General features: G+C 42.0%; 3 protein-coding genes across 8 annotated transcripts; 1 reads left to right on the forward strand and 2 right to left on the reverse strand.

Annotated features, from left to right (window-relative positions):
* Positions 1-309: 309 nt before the first annotated feature.
* On the reverse strand, positions 310-1,943 carry zgc:112271 (uncharacterized protein LOC553698 homolog). Its single transcript, XM_026937102.3, has 3 exons — positions 1,749-1,943; positions 1,509-1,606; positions 310-598 (listed from the first exon to the last, which is right to left on the reverse strand). The coding sequence occupies exons 1-3, from the start codon at positions 1,809-1,811 to the stop codon at positions 499-501; spliced, it is 261 nt and encodes an 86-aa protein (XP_026792903.1). The 5' UTR covers positions 1,812-1,943; the 3' UTR covers positions 310-498.
* Positions 1,944-2,327: 384 nt separating this feature from the next.
* Positions 2,328-7,102, forward strand: slx1b (SLX1 homolog B, structure-specific endonuclease subunit). The gene is made up of 5 exons (XM_026936965.3): positions 2,328-2,780; positions 4,139-4,190; positions 4,949-5,263; positions 6,386-6,601; positions 6,729-7,102. Exons 1-5 carry the CDS (start codon positions 2,608-2,610, stop codon positions 6,756-6,758), a joined length of 786 nt encoding a protein of 261 aa, XP_026792766.2. The 5' UTR covers positions 2,328-2,607; the 3' UTR covers positions 6,759-7,102.
* A 2,211-nt stretch (positions 7,103-9,313) lies between these two features.
* Positions 9,314-21,567, reverse strand: LOC128318084 (uncharacterized). Of its 6 annotated transcripts, XM_053233060.1 has the most exons (10): positions 21,245-21,567; positions 18,485-18,611; positions 18,285-18,364; positions 15,511-15,760; positions 13,949-14,082; positions 13,717-13,821; positions 13,581-13,634; positions 13,309-13,467; positions 12,131-12,253; positions 9,314-12,026 (listed from the first exon to the last, which is right to left on the reverse strand). In XM_053233060.1, exons 5-10 carry the CDS (start codon positions 14,072-14,074, stop codon positions 11,988-11,990), a joined length of 606 nt encoding a protein of 201 aa, XP_053089035.1. In that variant the 5' UTR covers positions 14,075-14,082; positions 15,511-15,760; positions 18,285-18,364; positions 18,485-18,611; positions 21,245-21,567; the 3' UTR covers positions 9,314-11,987. The 6 variants fall into 6 exon arrangements, 4 of the variants coding, with proteins under 4 accessions (XP_053089035.1, XP_053089036.1, XP_053089034.1 ...); XM_053233061.1 differs by lacking the exon at positions 15,511-15,760; XR_008301563.1 differs by lacking the exons at positions 15,511-15,760; positions 18,285-18,364; positions 18,485-18,611; positions 21,245-21,567 and adding an exon at positions 14,420-14,759 and having other exon boundaries at positions 9,314-11,287; positions 11,409-12,026.
* Positions 21,568-21,636: the final 69 nt, after the last annotated feature.

Consider the following 21,636-nt stretch of genomic DNA (forward strand, 5'->3'; position numbering starts at 1 on the left):
CTTCAGGTTCTATAGTTTCCTCTTACCTTCCACAAACATGCCAGTAAGTTGACTGGTGACTCTAAACTGCCCCTAGGTGTGAATAAGTGTGCGAATGTGTGTGTGCGTGGTGCCCTACAATGGACTGACATCCTAGACAGGGTCCTGGTATAGACTCCAGATCCACCAGAATAAAGTAGTTACAGATTAATTAATTAAATAATAATTAATAATTAAAACTTAAATATATCAGAAATGGTAAACTGACAGTAAAGAGCCTCAAAGATGAAGGAGGCTACAGTGAAAATAAGAGTCACAGCACCACATCTGTTCCAGGCCAACAAATGATGAGATGAAACATTTATTTCTTGTCACTAATATTGCATTGTAGCTTACACTGATGAAAAAGGGAGTGTGTGTTCCAATGAACCTATGTATTTGCTGTATAATTGAAAATGAAAAAAAAAAAAAAAAAAAACATTAGTATGGGAAATTGCCAACACTGTGCATGTATCAACATCACTGCTGTTTCTGCTTTTCCCACTGCTCTGGCGTTAAGGTCTTCTGCTCAAAGGCATGTATCTCCTTCAGCTCAGTAGCAAGGCATGTGTTCACCAATCTGGAATGAAATACACAAAAACATATGCATGGGATCATTTAATGTATTCATTTTCCATAAATAACAACATGTATCTCCAGTCAAGAGAATTTTGTTCCACATTAATGAGCATCTACAGATCCCTGATCAGCCTTTTAGCCTGTCACATCATTACCATTGTCTAATCTGCTACTAATGAGCTGGGAAAGTGAATGGCTAGTGCATAATTCCCTTACAGACATTTAGCATAGTATGTTTTTGTTTTTGTGATGCACTTCCTGTTGCTGTAGAGGGTCCCACATGGATACCCTGAAGATTTGCACTTCTCAAAAACAGTTTATGCCCAAGTCTCACACCTGCTATAGTAGATCTCACCTAGATCCTGTAGACTTGTACATAAGAACTGCAGCTGTAATCATAAATTTGACTACGCTCAGACTGAACATCCTTTCAACACATGTAGTACTGTTTGACTTTATAATTGTGGACGAGCAATGATTTATAATCCCTATAATCTGGCGTCACACAGAAGAGGTTCCCTTTTGAGTCTGATTCCTCTCAGAGCTTCTTCCTCATGTCGTCTCAGGGGGTTTTTCCTTGCCACAGGCCCCTGTGGCTTGCTCATTCGGAATCTAAATATCAATCTACATCTGGATTTCTGTAACAGTGCTTTGTGATAATGGCTAGGTTCACAAATAAAATGAAATTGAAGCTGTGCACTTGCTGTTTTTTTTTTATGGGATTAATTTAAGAAGTGTTACAGTTCTGTCAAGATAATAGTCAAATTAGAAAATTGAAATATAAACGGAGCTCTTTTCTAATATTAAAAAAATGTGTATACACTCAAAGCTACAGTTCATCCTGTTGCTCCCTTTATTATACAGATGAAAACGTGTAAATATTTGAGTTCCCAGCAGTAGTAATGTTTTACCTGTGTCTCTGCAACAGTGGCTTTCCTTCAAACTGAGGGGACACTACAAGCACCTTAAAACTTGTAGCACATCTGTTGGGAGATGTGTCTTCTACTTCCTGAAACAGAACCCAGGTTTTTTTAAATAAGCAATGCTGATGCAGTTACATCACTGATGCAATGATAAGAATTTAAGGAGATGACTTGTGGGTCAGAATCATATCCCTGTACCATCTATCAGCTGAACTGATCACAACATACCACGTGTATTGCACCAATTTCTGCTATCAGTTTTTCCCGAATGTGATCCATGGTAATCGCCATTTCGTCTTAAAATACGGACTAAAATTACACACAAAAGGAATATAATCAATATAGCAAGTATTCCGGTTCACTACCGGCTGAGTAAAAGGGGCGGGAACAAACGCAGAAGAGTGTGAAACTGTCGAAGACAAGCGCAGGCCGCATCCTAAACGACTTCCTAATCCCTATATAAGTGCACTACATAGGGTATGAGATCATTCTTTCTACGCTGTATGTAGTGCAGCATTGTTAAGAGCGATTTGTGATTTGAAACACACTGAGAGTCCGCCTACTCAAATTCTCACCAGCCAATCAGATCTCTTCATTTCCACACTGAGAAGACCGGGGGTCCTTTAAAGCAATAGGCTCCTACTTGGTTGCCAAACGTAAAAACAAAATGTGAAACTGAATTAAATAAAAAGAAACACATGCTTTTTTATATATAGCATTATAAAGTATAATTTTGTGATTTAGATGGGTGAGTTGCTGCATTTTTAGATTCTAAGCCCGTATAATTTTAATATAAAATTTGTCAGGCGATATCTGAGCCGCACTAATAAACCGAAAATACCGCGAAGACGATTGTTTTCAAACTAAAAGCCAGGTTCAAATGATGTGATGACTCGGGCAGGCAGGGATTAGTAAAGTTAATATGGGGGTCCTGAAATGATTTCATTTCTTCGTTATTGTCGACCTTTAGGGTAACTGTGCCTCGGTGTAGCTTGTCATGATGGTACGGTGTTGCTGTGGAAATCAGTGATATTTGCAGCCTGCTGGACTTCCAGCTTGAGAGGTTTGTGGAGGTTCGTGTATTACAATGGTTGTGGAGGTGGAGAGCTTCTATGGGGTGTACATGCTGTACTGCACCAACCCCAAATTTAAGGGGCGCATTTACATCGGCTTCACTGTGAACCCCGAGCGGAGAATCGGCCAACACAACGCCGGGAGACACAAAGGGGGAGCCAAGAAGACCAGCGGCAGAGGACCGTGGTAAATAACAACTGACAGCCATGAGCTCATATCCATACACTCAGCGTTCAGGTTATCAGGTACACCCACAGAAAATGATCATAAGAGGTACACTATGTCCTGCGGCTTTGGAGTGGAAGAAGCTTGATAGTAGATAGCAGAATGAAGAACAAGTGTGTGGAGGAAAACAGTGGTGATCGGCGATTGGTTGTTTGGAAACAACAGTGATCAGTGATTGGTTGTTTGGAAACAACGGTGATCAGTGATTGGTTGTTTGGAAACAACGGTGATCAGTGATTGGTTGTTTGGAAACAACAGTGATCAGTGATTGGTTGTTTGGAAACAACGGTGATCAGTGATTGGTTGTTTGGAAACAACGGTGATCAGTGATTGGTCGCTTGTAAACAACGGTGATCAATGATTGGTTGTTTGTAAACAACGGTGATCAATGATTGGTTGTTTGAAAACAATGGTGATTAGTGATTGGCTGTTTGGAAACAATGGTGATTAGTGACAGGATGTTGTGAGCAATGAAGATCAGTGATTGGTCGTTTGTAAACAATGGTGATCAGTGATTGGCTGTTGGAAACACAGGCTGGTGGCAGAACAGGTGAGGCAGATCAGGCATTACACACTGGTAGTGACCGAATCTGCTCACTCAACTCATATAACCACCAGCTGTGATGTGAGCTGGAAAGCTATATAAGTTGCAGGCCAGTCGCTAATGTCTGCTCAGAAAGGAGCTAGGCTGTTTTTGGAAATAGTCACTAAAGGCGTCTAAAAAGCAACAAAGTCACTAAGTTGGCAACACTAAAACTCACACTTACAGCGCACAATACTGGTGATAAACCACAAAACTAACTAGCCACGGAAACCAGTGTGACATAACCAAACACACCAGTCTTCACACAGAGCGTAGATCACATGACCATAAAACAGCATGCCAGGTAAAGCACGTACCAATACAAACAAACAACACATTACTCTACTAACATTAAATGCTTAACCTAACAGGACAATGGCAATAAACATTAAAATAACAAGGACGCCGCAGGGGATCATGGGTATGCACATTAGCGTAAGCTCCTGGAGTCACAGTGATGCTGCAGTATGTATAGATGTATTACTGAAGCCACTCTGTTGCTATGTACAGTTTATCAGCCTCCTCTACACTGCCCATCAGTGGAAAAGGAACCACTGACCAGATATAATTCAGCTGGTAATTGTATGTAATTTTATATTTACAAAGCCGTATGGTAGGTGTACCTGATAAAATGACCAATGAATGTAGACATAAGCTAAGTATATGTAATAAACTGGCCTGTATTATGGAGAATTCTCAATGTACTGAAACGCTGTTGTTCTGTGAATGACTGTAGGGAGATGGTGCTTATCATCCATGGCTTTCCATCTGATATTGCTGCTCTAAGGGTACGTGTGCGTCCTCATCACACATGCAGCTCTCACATATTGTCTCCTGTCTCATACCTGTTTATTTCTTTTCTCTACGTTTCATTTTATTGTGCAGTCAGGGGATATTAGGCCTGTATTCTCTATTAGAAATTTCATCCTTTTTAGTTTGCTGAGACTTTGAGGTGCTGAGTAATCTCTTCACAATCTTACTAATAATTTTATTCTCATCTGTAAGGAATCAGTTTTGTAATTTTGCCAGTTTTGTAAATTCTGTTAGCTGATCACTATTCACATTCTAAAGTCTATAAAGAACACCAGATGAACTAAGAAAAGATAAGGTGTATTGGAAAAAAGAAATCATCCATGCCCAAACTACGTGATTACTACTTGTCTTTAATGCGATACTGTGAGAGAGAATCTTTTCAGGATATTTTGGGTTTGTGTGCACTTGCTGAGCTACATGAAATGACAAATGAATGAATAAAACCATTCCAAAAACAGTATACTATCACCCACGCCTTATTGCACAGAGGTTTCTTGTTAGTGCTTGTATATTAAGCATGATTTTCCTGTTTGTACATTTCATTAGAGATGCTCTAGCTAAAGTTAGTGGTAATCTGGTTCCTACTCTCTGACATACAATAGTCCTGAAAGAAAGCAGAAATTATATTTTATAATTAGAAATTATAATTATAGCATTAATTGTAATTTTTGTGCAACTGTTGTCCAATATCATCAGCCCATCAATATTAAGTAAATCCTTTTCTTTGCTGCAGTTTGAGTGGGCGTGGCAGCACCCGCACACGTCTCGCCGGCTCTCTCACGTGACCCGGCGAACGCGTAAAGAGTCCAGCCTGCAGTTTCACTGGCGCGTGCTCTCCAACATGCTGCGGGTGGCACCGTGGAGTCGTCTACCCCTCACCGTGCGCTGGCTGAGGCAGGAATACCAGCTGGAGTTTGAGCCACAGCTGCAGCCGCCTCTGCACATCCCTCTGACCTTCGGCTGTGTTCGTGCTAAGAAGAAACAACAGCAGGAGGAGCAAGAGGAGAGCCGGCTGGACCGGTGTCTACTGTGTAGAGGGATTGTGCAGGTATGTTTGCACCCCAATCCTCTTGCAACTTATGTAGTACTCCACAGGTTCCCAACCCTGGTCCTGGAGTACTCCCTGTCCTCAACTGCGGAAGGGCTGTTAGTTGGCTGATTAGTTGAGTCAGATCTGTTGGAAGCAGGGAAAGAGGTGTGTGTCCTTCATATAACTTGTATACACTGGAACAGAATGTTGTTTCTTTAGGACCATGGTGCCACACACAATGCTATAGCATGGTACGCAGGACTACATAAAGTGCAAACACATGTGTAGGTGTGCTTCCAAAGTTCTTACAATGTAAATTTTTTTGCCCATATTCTTTTACAAAATCTTTTTAAATAGAACATGTGACAAACAAGTGATATTGCATCAAAAACAAGAGTCATAACAGATTCCATACATTACAATTGTAGGTAATCAAACACTAATCCAGGAAGGGTTCGGATGTGTGGGTTGGGGACATTTCTAAATTGCAAATTATCTGGATTTCTTGATAAAAGCATATGCATGTTTTTGTGCCTTTTGTGTGCCTTTACTTTTTTCCAATGATATCATTTGGTAAAATAACACATTAAGCAATTTAATATGGAAACTATTTTATAGGTTTCAAACCAGGTTTTGGGTGACTTGATTTGTAGAGCAAAAAATATTAATCCGAAATGTTAATATAGATGTACATCTTTGCAGAAGAAAAAGAAATATACATTACAGTACAGTGAATTCTTTTCTTGGTGTACTATAGTTGTGTAAATCTTACGAGATTGTAAGAACGAGAACTGAGTGAGCCACAAGGAACACACTCGTGATGTGAGCTGATGTTAAAGAATAAAGCTAAAGAAAAAGACCTCTAAGATGCAGTTTATTTACTCCACAACACAACACTTGGCATATCCCAGCTTTGTTAGGAAGTTGGGGTCAGACATGATATGGCGCCCCTGGAGCAGATAGGGTTAAGGGTCTTGCTCAAGAGTCCAGCAGTGGTAGCCTGGCAGTGCTGGGGATTGAACTCCTGACCTTCTGATCAGAACTGTCCAGTTGAAAGATCTAGCCACATTCACTTGTATTGGACATTTGTTCTTGTTTTTAGGACTCCAAAGTAATAAAAGTCAGCTTTTTTTCTTTCAGACTTCAGATAGACTGTCTTGCTTCCATCCCTCCTGTAAGATGGTCTGTCATCTGATTTGCTTGGCAAAACATTTCTTGAAGTCAGACCCGGCTAACCTACTTCCTGTAGAGGGCGAATGTCCCGGGTGCCATCACTCAGTGCTGTGGGGGAATTTGATTCGGCACAAAAATGGCTGCTATGGTGACCTAGAAGAGATTACTTCAAATTCTTCTCAGGTAAAACTCCATCAGCTGTAGATGCATTGCTGTCTGTTTATTGTTGTTGTTTGTTTGTTTGTTCATCAGGCTGTTATAGCATGATGTAGCATAACCATATATCTTAAATCTCCATTTCTTCATACAGAGTCATTGGGCAGATGAGTTGCAGATATGAACAAAACTGATAGTGACATCAACTTCCAACATAGATGTACAAAATAAAAGGTTTTCTAAGCTGCCTAAAATTAAAGGACTTTTAATCATGACTTCAAGCTGGATGTATCACCTAATGTTCTCAGTCCATTTTGTATATGCAAAATGTCACGATTAGTTTTTTTTTTTTAATTACTGGAGGTTCATTTCTTTTTAATGAATATAAAAACATGGATAATAGCTCTAGTGTTTTTAACACAAAATAATGAATCTTGATGTGAACAACAAGAATGTTTTTAAACATATGCATATTTTGTACTGTGAAAATATTTATTAAGCAATAAAGCAATGAATTTATATTCAGCATTGCCATTTTTACTGTTTCAGTTGCTTTCATGTAGTGTCTTACATTTCTTCAATTCAGGAATTTGTTGACAATTGGACAAATGGACATTTGGTAGAAAGTAAAAAAAAAAAGTGAGTCATATTTAGCTGCAGTGAGAAAGTTTGATTCTGTATATGATGACTATATGGCCTAGCAATATATGTGACATTAGACAGTGTAGTAACTGCATTGAATGAGGTCATTATTCTCTGTCCATTCACATAAAAATAGGCTATTATACTGTCCCATGGACACAGTGTCCATTTGTGTGCTACAAGTGGACACTGTCAGGAAGCAAGTAGACTTACTACCTCATTCAGAATTATTTCAGCTCTGTTTAGGCTGTTCACATTATTCCCGATTGTGTAAGAGCTGTTCTGGCTGTTCTTAATTAACTTAGAAGTAGTACATTTATACATACAATCTCAGGAAATGAAGTGGAATATGTTGAGTAATTACACATGACATGAAAAAATTTGTCAATAACAGAAATGAGTACCAGATGGCATATGTGTAGCCATAAATACTGGTGAAAATGTAAACATTTTATTTGGATTTATTGTAGCAGCCACACATTTGTGCCTTTCAAACTAAGCTATAAGAAAATAGAAATTTTAAAAGGTCAAATTTAAACTGTGTGGCTCAGGCATTAGTTTTGTCGCATTCTTTGTCATACTTCTCTAAACAGTATAATCTCTGCAGTGGTTTTCACACTTGTGGCTGTTAGACACATGGGTTTCTAACATGTTTCAGCTGTTCAAACTTCCCTCTCTTTAGTGTTTGGTGATCACTGCTTTACAGAAATCTCACATACATGCCCACTTTGTTTATAAGATACGTTATGTCATATTGGCATCTTAGATGTTTATCCTGAAAACTAAATTATTAATGGGGAAAATATTTTTTTAAGCAAATGAAAATAAAATTGTAAATGGCAAAAAAAAAGAAAAGAAAACGTAAAATGAACGGAAATAGTCATATAAGGAAACTGAAATTGTATAACCTGTTTACATTTATTTGTTTTTACTTTGATAAATGTATTTAGCAATTAGCAATTTAGATAGAATTTAAATCCTCCTGGAAACCCAACTAACAGCTATTCCATAGAAAAAGAAAAAGACTATACAAATAAAACTAATATGAAGTTAATTCTTTCCTCATGTTCTGCTGTAAACTTCCTGCTAAGGTTCAGCAGGGAATCATATTGAAGCTGACTCCCACTGAAGACCAATACTTTCTTGGCATTAATAGCAGCTTACATAATCTTACAGGAAATGATGAGTCCACTACTTTATTTACTACTGGGATTTCTCAAACTTCTGAAAAAATGATGTGTATGTATACATATACACACACATACAGTTGGGTCCATAAGTATTTGGACAGTGACACAATTTTTGCAATTTTGCCTATGTACACCAGATCTGAAATGAAGCAATCAAGATGTGACTGAAGTGTAGACTTTCAGCTTTAATTCAAGGGGTTTAATAGAAATATTGCATTAACCGTTTAGGAATTACAGCCATTTTTACACAGTCCTTCCATTTTCACAGGCTCAAAAGTAATTGGACAAACTAACAATTATACATATAAGGATTATTTTCAGTACTTCGATGCAAATCCTTTGCAGTCAATGACTGCCTGAAGTCTGTAATCCATGGACATCATCAAAATGCTGAGTTTCCTCCCTTGAGACAATTTCCCAGGCCTTTACTGCAGCCGCCTTCAGCTGCTGCTTGTCTGTTCCTGCAGCCTTCAGTTTTGTCTTCAGTAAGTGAAAAACATGCTCAGTTGACTCGGCCATTTAAGAATATTCCATTTCTTTGCCTTAAGAAGCTCTTGGGTTGCTTTCACAGTATGTTTAGGGTCATTATCCATCTGTACTGTGAAGTGTCATCCTGTCAGTTTGCAGCATTTGACTGAATCTGAGCAGAAAGTTCATTTCTTCATTTCAAATCCACTGTGGTGGTTTACAGAGCCAAAATGACATACATTTTATATATATATATATATATATATATATATATATATATATATATATATATATATATATATATATTATATATATAATGTATTGTTTGGACACATATGTAGCCATTTTTGGAAAAAAAATATTATATATATATATATATATATATATATATATATATATATATATATATATATATATATATATATATATTTTTTTTTTTTTTTCCAAAAATGGCTACGTATGTGTCCAAACAATACAGGCATAACCACTGAAGCGCAGAGAATGTTAGTTTGCGCATTCCAAGGCATGACCTTCCACTGATACTTATGGGACACTATAATTCCTTAATGCCTCAACATTGCACATATCAAGTAGAAGAGAAACATGCACTGGAACATAGTTCAGTATGCACTATTCTCATAGCCTCAAATAAACCCAAGTAAAGCAGTGTAGAGTGTTCATGTTTAAGCACACGCATACACTAGAGCAAGTGTTTCATTTAGAAGATTTTTTGCTTGGTAAAAGCATCTCTTCACACAAAAAATGAAGAACATCAGACATCAAAGAAAGTTCATGATCCTAGTTTGTGTTCCTAAAATGAAACTGTAAGAAATGCATTCTGTCTTCACAGCTGTATCTTCAACACTGTAAGTGTTGAAGCCCAGTGTCCAATAGAATGGACATAAAAATAAAAGTGAATTTAACTGTAGAGTCCTGATTAATTCAGTTTAATATTCATGTGATGACAATGTGTTTGGGCTGTAACTTAAAGAAGATAAACAGATGGTTGACACCTTAAAGGGAAAAAACAACATAGTGCCTTAGTAAGGTGCTGGGCCAATACAAGCCACCAGAACAGCTTCAATGTACTTTGGCATAGATACTATAAGTCTCTTTACTGCAAAGTCGAGCCCCAGGGCCAAATGCGGCCCACACACAGATGTCAACTGGCCTGTGGCTTCTCTCTTAGTATGTATGATAGGTGGCCTGCCGTGCAAAACGTTACAATTTTTCCTTTCACGGTGGCAGCAGACTGTGTTAACCCAGTTAGCTAAATTGAAAGAGCATGCTACACCTGCAAATTAATTTACTGAATGACATTTAGTCATGGCTACAGACAAAAAGCACAAAGTTAACAGTGAGAAGGAGCGATTTCAAAAGAGCTGGAAACAGGAAAAACTTTTTCACAGAGAGCCATAGTTATTGCGTGTACCTTGATACAATGTGTATCAAGAGACTGTTGCAGTAATTAAGGAATTTAACATGATGGTGAGACATTATGAAACAAATTATGGGCAATGCAAAAAAGTGGGGGGTAGGGGTGGGGGGATTAAACAGGACATAAACTATATCGCATAAATTGCAAGCTGGATGGTTGTCATTTTTGTACATTTATAAATATGATAAATAATTAAATTACATGTTTTTTTTGTGTCCCACTCCCCTCTGTCCATACCTTGAGTGCCTGTCCTCTACACAATTTTAGACAAAGATACATATTCTTTACCTACTGGAAACCTTTAGCAGGTGCATTTCCAAAATAATAAATTGAATTGTTCATTTTAAAAGAACTACAAGCGCTAAGAAGATATGACTTTGTGTTAAATGAAGCATAAATTTGGTAAAATTGCCGATGTTTAAATGTACGCCGATCAGCCATAACATTAAAACCAGTGACAGGTGAAGTGAATAACATAAATTGTCTCATTACAATGGCATCTGTCAAGGGTTGGGAAATTTTAGGCAGCAAGTGAACAGTTAGTTCTCGAAGTTGATGTGTTGGAAGCAGGAAAAATGGGCAAGCGTAAAGATCTGAGCGACTTTTACAAGGGCCAAATTGTGGTGGCTAGACGACTGGGTCAGAGCGTCTCCAAAACAGCAGGTCTTGTGGGGTGTTCCCAGGATGCAGTGGTTAGTATCTACCAAAAGTGGTACAAGGAAGGACAACCAGTGAACCGGCGACAGTGTCATGGCTGCTCAAGACTCCCGGATGCTCGTGGGGAGCGAAGGCTAGCCCGCCTGGTCTGATCCCACAGAAGAGCTACTGTAGCACAAATTGCTGAAAAGGTTAATGCTGGCTATGATAGAAAGGTGTCAGAACACACAGTGCATCACAGCTTTCTGTGTATGGGGCTGTATAGCTGCAGACCAGTCAAGAGTGCCCATGCTGACCTCTGTCCACCGCCAAAAGCGCCTACAATGAGCAAATGAGCATCAGAACTGGACCATGGAGCAATGGAAGAAGGTGGCCTGGTCTGATAAATCACATTTTCTTTTACATCATGTGGATGGCTGGGTGCGTGTGCGTTGCTTACCTGGGGAAGAAATGGCACCAGGATGAACTATGGGAAGAAGGCAAGCCAGCGGAGGCAGTGTGATGCTCTGGGCCATGTTCTGCTGGGAAACCTTGGGTTCTGACATTCATGTGGATGTTACTTTGACCCGTACCACCTACCTAAACATTGTTGCAGACCAAGTACACCCTTTCATGGCAATGGTATTAACTAATGCCAGTGGCCTTCTTCAGCAGGACAATGCGCCCTGCCATACTGCAAAAATTGTTCAGGAATGGTTTAAGGAACATGGTAAAGAGTTCAAGGTGTTGACCTGGCCTCCAATGTTAGGCAGGTGGTTTTAATGTTATGACTGATGTATATTTTCTATATATAAAATTATATTCAAAATGTTTCACATTATTTCATTGCATTTTCATGTATTTTCAACACTTTATCACATATTATCAACATTGTCAACATGTAGTCAACATATTATCCTACAACTAAGCATGTTGCCTTTAGGCTATATACATATAACAAATATGTGAGTAATTTATGTACATTTATAATGCATGCGCATAAAACAAAACTGCAGTTAAATGGGTTGTGACTCTGCCGTCACTGTGGACCCGGGGGTGCGTTCACCACAATAACAGGCTGAAAGAAGAAAAAGCAGCAAAAATGAAGTTAGCACAGAGGGACACTGATATTGAGCTGTTATCAAGTTTGCAATAACAAGTCTGGTATATCTGAGTTCTTACCACATTGTCCCTCGGTGAGCAGCACTGAATTACTTTGCAGCAGAAGGCAGCCAAGGTGGCAGAGAGAGCAAACTGAGTCGCCTGCACGAGCATCTCTATTCCCATGATATGCTCATAGATGGACTGTGAGTAAGCAGAATAAATTAAAGACATGAGTCTGATCGTTGTCTACTTTTTTTACTTCCTTACATATTTACATAGTTACATACCTTACATATGATTGAGACACTATTTAATATCTGATATTTGTGATATTCAATAAATATTTGTGATATTTGTGATTCATTGAGTGTTCAACATGAATCATATAAGACACAACATGTTACTAAATTATGAAATGAAACAAGTATTTTGTAAAATATCTTATACTTCTGTAAACACACGGTTAATAGATGTTTTTTTTTTGTTTGTTTGTTCTTTTACAGATTTGAGTTTATGGTCTATGAAGTAGTTAGGTTTAAGGAAATTATCCTCTATATCTCTGATAAAAATATGCAGATGTTCATTACTTTGTAGTTGTACCTAATGACTTCAGTCATCAATTACTTTTCTTATCAGGCTGAATTATTCATGAATCATTCGTGCAATTTTCCAATCAGCCAACCATGTAGCAGCAGCACAATAAAATTATGCAGATCCAGCTTTGACATGGGGAAACATTGGGAAAAAATATTGAACCTTTACAGGCTGATTTTTACAGGCTGATCTGTTCAGAAACTGCTGAGATTTTCATGCAATCTTTAGAGTTTACACAGAGTGGTGTGAACAACAAAAAACATCCAATAAGCAGCAATTCTGCAGGCAGAAACACCTTGTTGATGAGAGAGTTGATGAGAGGAGAATGACCAGCCTGGTTTGAGATGACAGGAAAGCTAAGGTAACTCAAAGAACCACTCTTTACATGAGTGGTGAGCAGAAAAGCATCCAAAAATGCACAACACAATAGAACCTTGATGTGGATGGGAGAAGACCAGAAGACCACATCAGTTTCCACTCTTGCCAGCCAGGAACAGGAATCTGAGGCTACAGCAGCACAGGTTTACCAAAAATGGACAATTGAAGATTGGAAAAAGATGAGGCAATGTTCTTCCAATCTTAAACTGCCCAGTTTTGGTGAACCTGTGCTGCTGTAGCCTCAGATTTCGGTTTATGGACCAGAGCTATAAAAACTACCTTACCCACAGCCTCTCACACATGTCTGATTGTGATGTGCGACCGAAGTACTCTCCCCAGCAGACAGTAAAGACAGAATAGTCCCCCAATAGAACGAAGCTGCTCAGAAAGCTGATCATTGACCCCACACATGCCACAATCTGCATCCCCAAGCAGGCCTTCAGCTGTCAGAGAACAAGAGACACACTTGTTGATATGAAATACCTGTATACTTTGTAATAATTAAAACTATGTAAAGGTGTATGCCAGTTGAAAATCAGGGTTTTTTTTTTCTTACTGTAGGAAGGTGAAGATTCTGTGCTGCTATTGCCACACTACCAGCTATTATGCTCTGCAGTATGAAAAGTAAATGCATACCATCACACACTGCATTAGAATTAAAATTATAAGGAGTGTAAAGGCTTAATGCTTACGACTGAAGAACAGATAGGACTGATGATTGTGGTGTGGAAATGATCAGTGGTCGGAGTCGAAAATATGATACTCATGAAAAAGAGACTCAGCATAATCTGTGTTACCTGTGAAAACCAGAATAACAGAAACATCACAGCTGTTTTGTCAAGAAACATTTGTTTCAGAAAGTGGTGAGCAACATTTGTGGGTATAAAGTGGTGAAAATTTCAGCGTTTGGTTTTATCTACACACCCCTAAAGCTTTTGGTTCTGCCTCCAGGTACTTCTGGGTTCGATAGGAGTTTTTCTGAAACTTGACCTCTACTAGTGTTCCTGTTTCACTCCCTGTGTTGAGGGCACTAGGGACAATACTCTCCATCTCACCTTCTGTGAAACATAAAATTAAAGACACTAAGTAATAGTTAGTAGCACAGTACTCAGATACAAGTATTGTAAGAAAAAAAAGATGGAAAGTAAAGTAAAAGCTAACTTTACTAACATTTTATTTTTATGGTCTTAAATTTTCCTGAATGTGATGGAGGATTGTGTGAACATTTTTGTGAGTTTCACAACTTCAGGTGGATTAATGTATTATAATTTTATTATAGATAACTGTTCATCTGTGAAGAGCAAAGAACTATAGACTATTATAAAAGCTACCACAGTGCAATGCTGAATTCAATAGAGTGCAATAGTAAGCATCAAAGAAATTTTTCAAACTAACTGTTATCCTTCAGGAGGCATGGAAGAGTGGACCAGCTCTTTACTCTTGCACAGAAACTGGGCATGTTACTATTGGAAAAAGAGCAGGTGACATTTTTTCCAATCTTCAGTTTTGGTAAGCCTGTGCCCACTGTAGTCTCAGAATCCTGTTCTTGGCTGAGAGCCGGTGTGGTCTTCTGCTTTTGAAACTCATCCACATCAAGGTTCATCGTTTTGTGTATTCTGAGATGCTTTTCTGCTCAGCATGGCAGTATATAGTGGTTATTTGAATTACCATAGCCTTCCTGTCATCAGCATGCACCAGTCTGGCCGACTGACATCCCTCATCAACAAGGTATTTCCACCCGTAGAGCTACCTCTCTCTGGATGTTATATATATATATATATATATATATATATATATATATATATATATATATATATATATATACACCATTCTATGTAAACTCTTTATATATATATATATATATATATATATATATATATATATATATATACACCATTCTATGTAAACTCTTAAGACTGTTGTATGTGAAAATCAGGGGAGTTTAACCATTTTTTAATACTCAAACCAGCCCATCTAGCACCAAAACCATGCCATGGTCAAGGCAAAGAATTTTAATCTATAGCTAAATTAGACTGTTAGGTATCACAGATGTTTCTTAAATATCACAGGCAGGCAGCGTTGCTACCTCACAGCACCAAGGTCCCCAGTTAATGAATGAATGAATGAATGAACAAAAATGATGAAACAGTGTATATTAAGATAGTACTAAAAACATTATTTAGGCTACTTTCAAAAGTGACATTCAGAGTCTTGCCCCGAAACCACTCTAGTTTTGTTCTGGCTGCATTCTTAGGGTCATTGTCGTGTTGAAAGGTGAACTCTTGCCCCAGTCTGCATGTATGTGCACTCTGGAGGAGGTTTTCTTCAAGAAAGTTACTGCATTTGGCTGCATTCATCTTTCCTTCAATAGTTACCAGTCTCCCTGTCCCTGTTGCTGAGATGCATCCTCATAGCATGATGCTGCCACCACCATGTTTCAGCATGTTAGGGACCCTACATGGTAAGAGCCAGGTGATGTGCAGTACCTGTTTTTGGCCAGACATAGTGCTTGCTGTTCTGCCCAAGGAGCTCAATTTTTGTCTCATCAGACCAGAGAATCTTTTTCCATATGCCTGATTTATGTGTCACGGCAAAAATGGAGGCAGATTCAGTAGCGAGTAAAGCGAGGCTTTAATGAAGTTGCAGAAACTGAACAAGCGGAAACGAACAGTCCCAGGAAGCCAGCTGGACACAGTAATCCTCCCGAGGAGCAAGGCACGCAGCGCAACCGCGGAGCTGAAACAACACAAACATGAAGACAACGAACTGACAAAAGACAGGACAAACGCTGAGGTATAAATAGAGCCGGTAATGAGTGGCAGCTGAAAGCAATGACTAATTAACCATAGTACATGAAATGGCCAGAAGGGGCCGGTGAACCCATGAACCGTGACAGTACCCCTCCTCCTAGGAGCGCCTCTCAGTGCTACCAGGAGAACCTACCCGTCGATTGTAATCATCGATAAGGGAGTGATCCAATATGTCCCCGGGGGAACGGGGGCTGGCGGATTAATAGGCGAGTGAAAAACAGGTTTCAATTTGGATACGTGGAACACGGGATGGATTCTCCTGTACGCTGGAGGAAGTTTGAGGCGGACTGCCACTGGGCTAAGAATCTTAGTGACAATGAATGGGCCAATGAATTTGGGAGCCAATTTACTCGAAACGGAGCGGAGCGGAATATTTTTACTAGAAAGCCACACTTTTTGACCGACGACGTAGACGGGAGGCTTCGACCGGTGGCGATCAGCCTGAGCCTTGGTGTGCGCACCCACCCGGAGGAGTGTCTGACAAACAGTTCTCCAGGTGCGACGGCACTTCTGGACGAAGGCGTGGGCAGAGGGAACCGCGACTTCGGATTCCAGGCTGGGAAAAATAGGTGGCTGGTACCCTAAGCTACACTCAAACGGAGTAAGGCCCGTGGATGACACTGGCAATGAATTGTGTGCGTACTCCACCCAAGAGAGCTGTTGGCTCCAAGAGGACGGGTTCTGTGAAACCAAACATCGTAACACTCGCTCCAGATCCTGGTTGGCTTGCTCGGACTGCCCGTTGCTCTGAGGATGGAAACCAGACGAAAGGCTAACACTCGCCCCCAGTAACCGACAAAACTCTCTCCAAAATTTGGAAATGAACTGGGGACCCCTGTCAGAAACCACATCAGTCGGGAGGCCATGAATGCGAAAGACATGATCAATGACAGCAACCGCCGTCTCCCTGGCAGAAGGCAATTTGGGCAGGGGAATAAAATGGGCCGCCTTCGAGAACCGGTCCACCACGGTCAAAACCACCGTGTTACCCTGGGACGGAGGGAGGGCGGAAACGAAATCTAACGCTATGTGGGACCAGGGTCTAGAAGGGATACACAGCGGTTGAAGGAGACCCTCTGGGGGACGATTGGAAGTCTTACAACTGGCACAGACCGAGCAAGCCAAAACAAACTCCCGAATGTCACGAGCCATCAATGGCCACCAGAAGCGTTGTTTGACCAAAAAGGCAGTACGAGTAATCCCCAGATGACAAGCGACCTTAGAGCAGTGGCACCAGCGGATGACGTCAGACCTTAACCTCTCCGGCACAAATAACCTACCCGGTGGGCACCCGGACGGAGGCGTTACCCCTTGTAAGGCCGTGCGGACCTTAGACTCAATCTCCCAAGTGATGGTGGAGACCACAAGTCTCTCGGGTAAAATAAGCTCGGGAGTAGTCTGCCGATCGGAACCATCAAAAACGCGGGACAAGGGATGGAAAAAACAAAACGACCGAAAAAAAGAGCCCACCGACCCTGCCTGGAGTTAAGACATTTGGCCGATCTGATATATTCAAGGTTCTTATGATCAGTCCAGACGATAAAAGGCACCCCCGAACCTTCCAACCAATGACGCCACTCCTCCAAGGCCAACTTAATCGCCAACAGCTCTCTATTACCAATGTCATAATTCTGTTCGGCGAGAGACAGGCGATGAGAAAAAAAGGCACACGGATGCATCTTGCCGTCCGCAGAGGAGCGCTGGGACAAAACCGCGCCCACCCCCACCTCCGAAGCGTCGACCTCCTCCACAAACTGACGCAACGGATCAGGGGCAATAAGAATAGGGGCCAAAACGAAGCGGCTCTTGAGGTTGGTAAAAGCAGCGTGGGCTGCGCTCGACCAGTTAAACGCCGTCTTGGTGGAGGTCAAGGCGGTCAGAGGGGCGGCGAGTTGGCTGAAGTTGCGAATGAAACGCCGGTAAAAATTGGCGAACCCCAGAAACCTCTGCAGGGCCTTGCGAGAGCCAGGGGCTGGCCAATCCATCACAGCCTTGATCTTATCGGGATCCATGCGCACCTCCCCAGACGACACGATGAACCCCAGGAATGGAACGGACTGTGCATGAAAAACGCATTTTTCCGCCTTGACAAAAAGCCCATTCTCGAGCAGCCGAAGGAGCACTCGCCTGACGTGCTGAACATGTTCCTGGAGAGAGGAGGAAAAAATCAATATGTCATCCAGGTAGACATATATGAACTGATCAACCATATCTCTCAGCACGTCATTAACGAGTGCCTGAAAAACCGCCGGAGCGTTAGACAGCCCGAAAGGCATAACCAGGTATTCAAAATGCCCCCTGGGGGTATTAAAGGCGGTTTTCCACTCATCCCCCTCCCTCATGCGAACCAGATGATAGGCGTTGCGCAGGTCAAGTTTAGTGAAAAAAGACGCTCCCTGCAACCGCTCGAAAGCTGAAGACATCAGCGGCAAGGGGTAAGTGTTCCTTACCGTGATGCTGTTCAGCCCCCGGTAATCAATACACAACCGCAGAGAACCGTCCTTCTTGCCCACAAAAAAGAATCCAGCCCCTGCGGGAGAAGAGGAAGGACGGATGAGCCCGGCTGCCAAAGAATCAGAAATATATTTCTCCATGGCCTCCCTTTCTGGGACAGAAAGCGAGTATAACTTGCCTTTAGGCGGAGACTTACCTGGCAATAAATCTATGGCACAGTCATAGGGACGGTGCGGCAGGAGAGAAGCGGCCCGAGACTTACTGAACACTCCCTTCAGGTCCATGTACTCCTTAGGCACGTTAGACAGATCCACCGACTCCTTCTGGAAAACAGAACTAGACACAGATGAACAGGCAGACACAAGACAATTAGCATGACAATATTCGCTCCATGACAACACCGTACTGGAACGCCAATTAATGTGAGGGTTATAGAGCGAGAGCCAGGGGTGACCTAAGACAACAGGAGCAAGCGGGGAGTCGGCGAGAAGGAAGCATATCTCCTCCGAGTGATTCCCCGACGTGATGAGTGTTAACGGGCCGGTGGTGTGTGTGATTTTGGAGAGAGTTTGGCCATTGAGCGCACTGACGGAGATGGGCTGGTTAAGCATAGACACCGGCAGGTGAAGTTGGAGAGCGAACTGAATGTCCATAAAATTACCTTCCGCTCCAGAGTCCAAAGGGCTTGACCGGGGTGAAGTGTGCTTCCCTGCTGCAGCCGTACCGGAAGGAGCGTTGTGGAAGAGGCTTTACCCACCACCATTCCACCCGACAGTAACCTCTGATCTACGGTCGGGCGGTGGCTTTTACCGGGCAGCCCGAGGCAATGTGTCCCGCCCCTCCGCAATATAGGCACAATCCTCTGGTCCGACGGCGATCCCTCTCCTCCCGGGACAGTCGGGCTCTGCCCACCTGCATGGGCTCCGGATCATGCGCAGGGCTGGCCGCATCACTGGGGAGGGAAACCGGGAGATCCACGGCAACCGGAACTGCGCATCGTAGCCCCCGCTGTTCCTGCTGCTGTAGGCGTGCGTCCACCTTAATGGCCAGGGCGATAAGCCCGTCCAGGGACGTTGGGAGCTCTAGCATGAATATCTCCCTCTGGATGCGGTCTGCCAGCCCATGCAGGAACATATCCCACTGCGCCTCCTCGTTCCAATTACACTCAGCCGCCAGGGTGCGGAACTCGATAGAGTAATCCGACACCGGAAGGTCGCCCTGACGTAAGTCGGCCAGTTTCCGAGCTGCCTCGCGTCCCGTCACGGCCCGATCAAAAACCCTCCTCATCTCCTCGGCGAGTGTCTGGAACAGCACGGGTGTTGGTTTTCCCATACCGCTGTCCCCCACAACGCCGCCGTCCCCGACAGTAAGGTCAGCACCAGCGCCACCTTGGATCACTCGGTGGAGAAGGTCTGGGGCTGGAGAGAAAAAAAAGCGAGCATTTGGTGAGAAAGGCACGGCAGAGCCGCGGCTCACCAGAGTATGGGGCGGGAGGTGGTAGGCGTGGCTCGTGTTGAGGAGTAAGCGGCGATTGAGGGGTTAAATCTTGAGGAGCCGGCGCAGTGGGTGACGTCACTGGTCCGGTTCTGAGCAGTTGTACTTGGGCAGTGAGTTCGGACACCTGCGCCACCAAAGCCTGTACCGCGCGACCCGGCGACCATCTGTTCCTCCTGCCTGTCGAGACGTGCAGCCGTGTCCGAGAGAAAACTGTTGACTCCGGCGGCACTCACTGAATCCATAATATTGGTCAGTTCGTTCTGTCACGGCAAAAACGGAGACGGATTCAGTAGCGAGTAAAGCGAGACTTTAATGAAGTTGCAGAAACTGAACAAGCGGAAACGAACTGGTCACAGTAATCCTCCCGAGGAGCAAGGAACGCAGCGCAACCGCGGAGCTGAAACAACACAAACATGAAGACAACGAACTGACAAAAGACAGGACAAACGCTGAGGTATAAATAGAGCCGGTAATGAGTGGCAGCTGAAAGCATTGACTAATTAACCGTAGTACATGAAACGGCCAGAAGGGGCCGGTGAACCCATGAACCGTGACATTATGGAGTTACAGAGATGGTTGTCCATCCAACAGGTTCTCCCATCTCTACACGGGACTTTTGGAGCTCTTTTAGAGTGACTGTTTTGTTCTTTCTTACCTCTCTGAGCAAGGCCCTTTTTTCCTGAATGCCCAATTGGGCCAGACGGCCAACTCTAGGAAGTTTCAAGGTTGTGTCAAGCTTCTTCCATTTCAAAATTATTGAGGCCACTGTGGTCCTGGGAACACTCAAAGCCTTAGAAATTGTTTTATATCCTTGCCCTGATCTATGCCTTGCCACAATTTAATTGTGTAGGTAGACTCCAACTGAGTTCTAGACACATCTCAAGGATAATTAAAGCAAACGGAATGCACCTGACCACAATTTGGAGTGCCACACAAAGTGCGAATAAGTGATTTCAGTTGTTGATTTTTAATTAATTTTCGAAAATCTCTTAAAACGTGTTTTTACTTCGTTATTATGGGCAATTAAGTGTAGATTGACGGGTAAAATGGCAATTATATCCATTTAAAAATCAAATTCACAACATGATCTGTGTGCAACAAGTAAAGGGGTCTAAATCCTTTCTGAATCCACTGTATGTGAAATGATGTATTTACAGATAGATAGATAGATAGATATATAGATAGATATTTTCATAAACATGGGTGTCTAAAAGACTTTCAGCTGTGCTGCTTTGCATCAGTTTTACAACAGCTCAGACCTCCATTACTGAATTAGTCCAGTTTTAATCTTTCTCTCTCTCTCTCTCTCTCTCTCTCTCTCTCTCTGGGTATATAAAACCATGAAATCGCCCCAGCACTGCATTGACCTGAATGTTAGTCGCCTAACGGTCCAGATTCAACACTCCGCCTTACACTTTAGCAAAAACAAAATGCGCTGCTTGGAAGTTTGAGAACCTACCTGCCATATTTGCTTATCCTGTGCTCTTAAATGAAGTGTATAGAGGAGGATGTTGTATAGAGAAGACTGCTGTAGAGAAGACTGTTGTATGGGGAAGACTATCGTAGAGAAGACTGCTGTATAGAGAAGACTGTTGTAGAGAAGACTGTTGTGTAGAGAAGACTGTTATATGGGGAAGACTGTCGTAGAGAAGACTGTTGTACAGAGAAGACTGTTGTGTAGAAAGACTGTTGTGTGTCCATGCAGCGGATTCGCTGTAGTTCAGCTCCGCCTCGCGCAGAGATATTTGACCCCGAAAAACATCTGCAGGGTTCGAACACTACTCTATTGTCTGGAAACCAGCCCAAGCTATACAGTGCTACATAAATACAGGGAACTAAATAAGACGCAAT

The sequence above is a fragment of the Pangasianodon hypophthalmus genome, chromosome 4 (assembly GCF_027358585.1).
Source record: "Pangasianodon hypophthalmus isolate fPanHyp1 chromosome 4, fPanHyp1.pri, whole genome shotgun sequence".
NCBI classification, from domain to species: Eukaryota; Metazoa; Chordata; class Actinopteri; order Siluriformes; family Pangasiidae; genus Pangasianodon; species Pangasianodon hypophthalmus.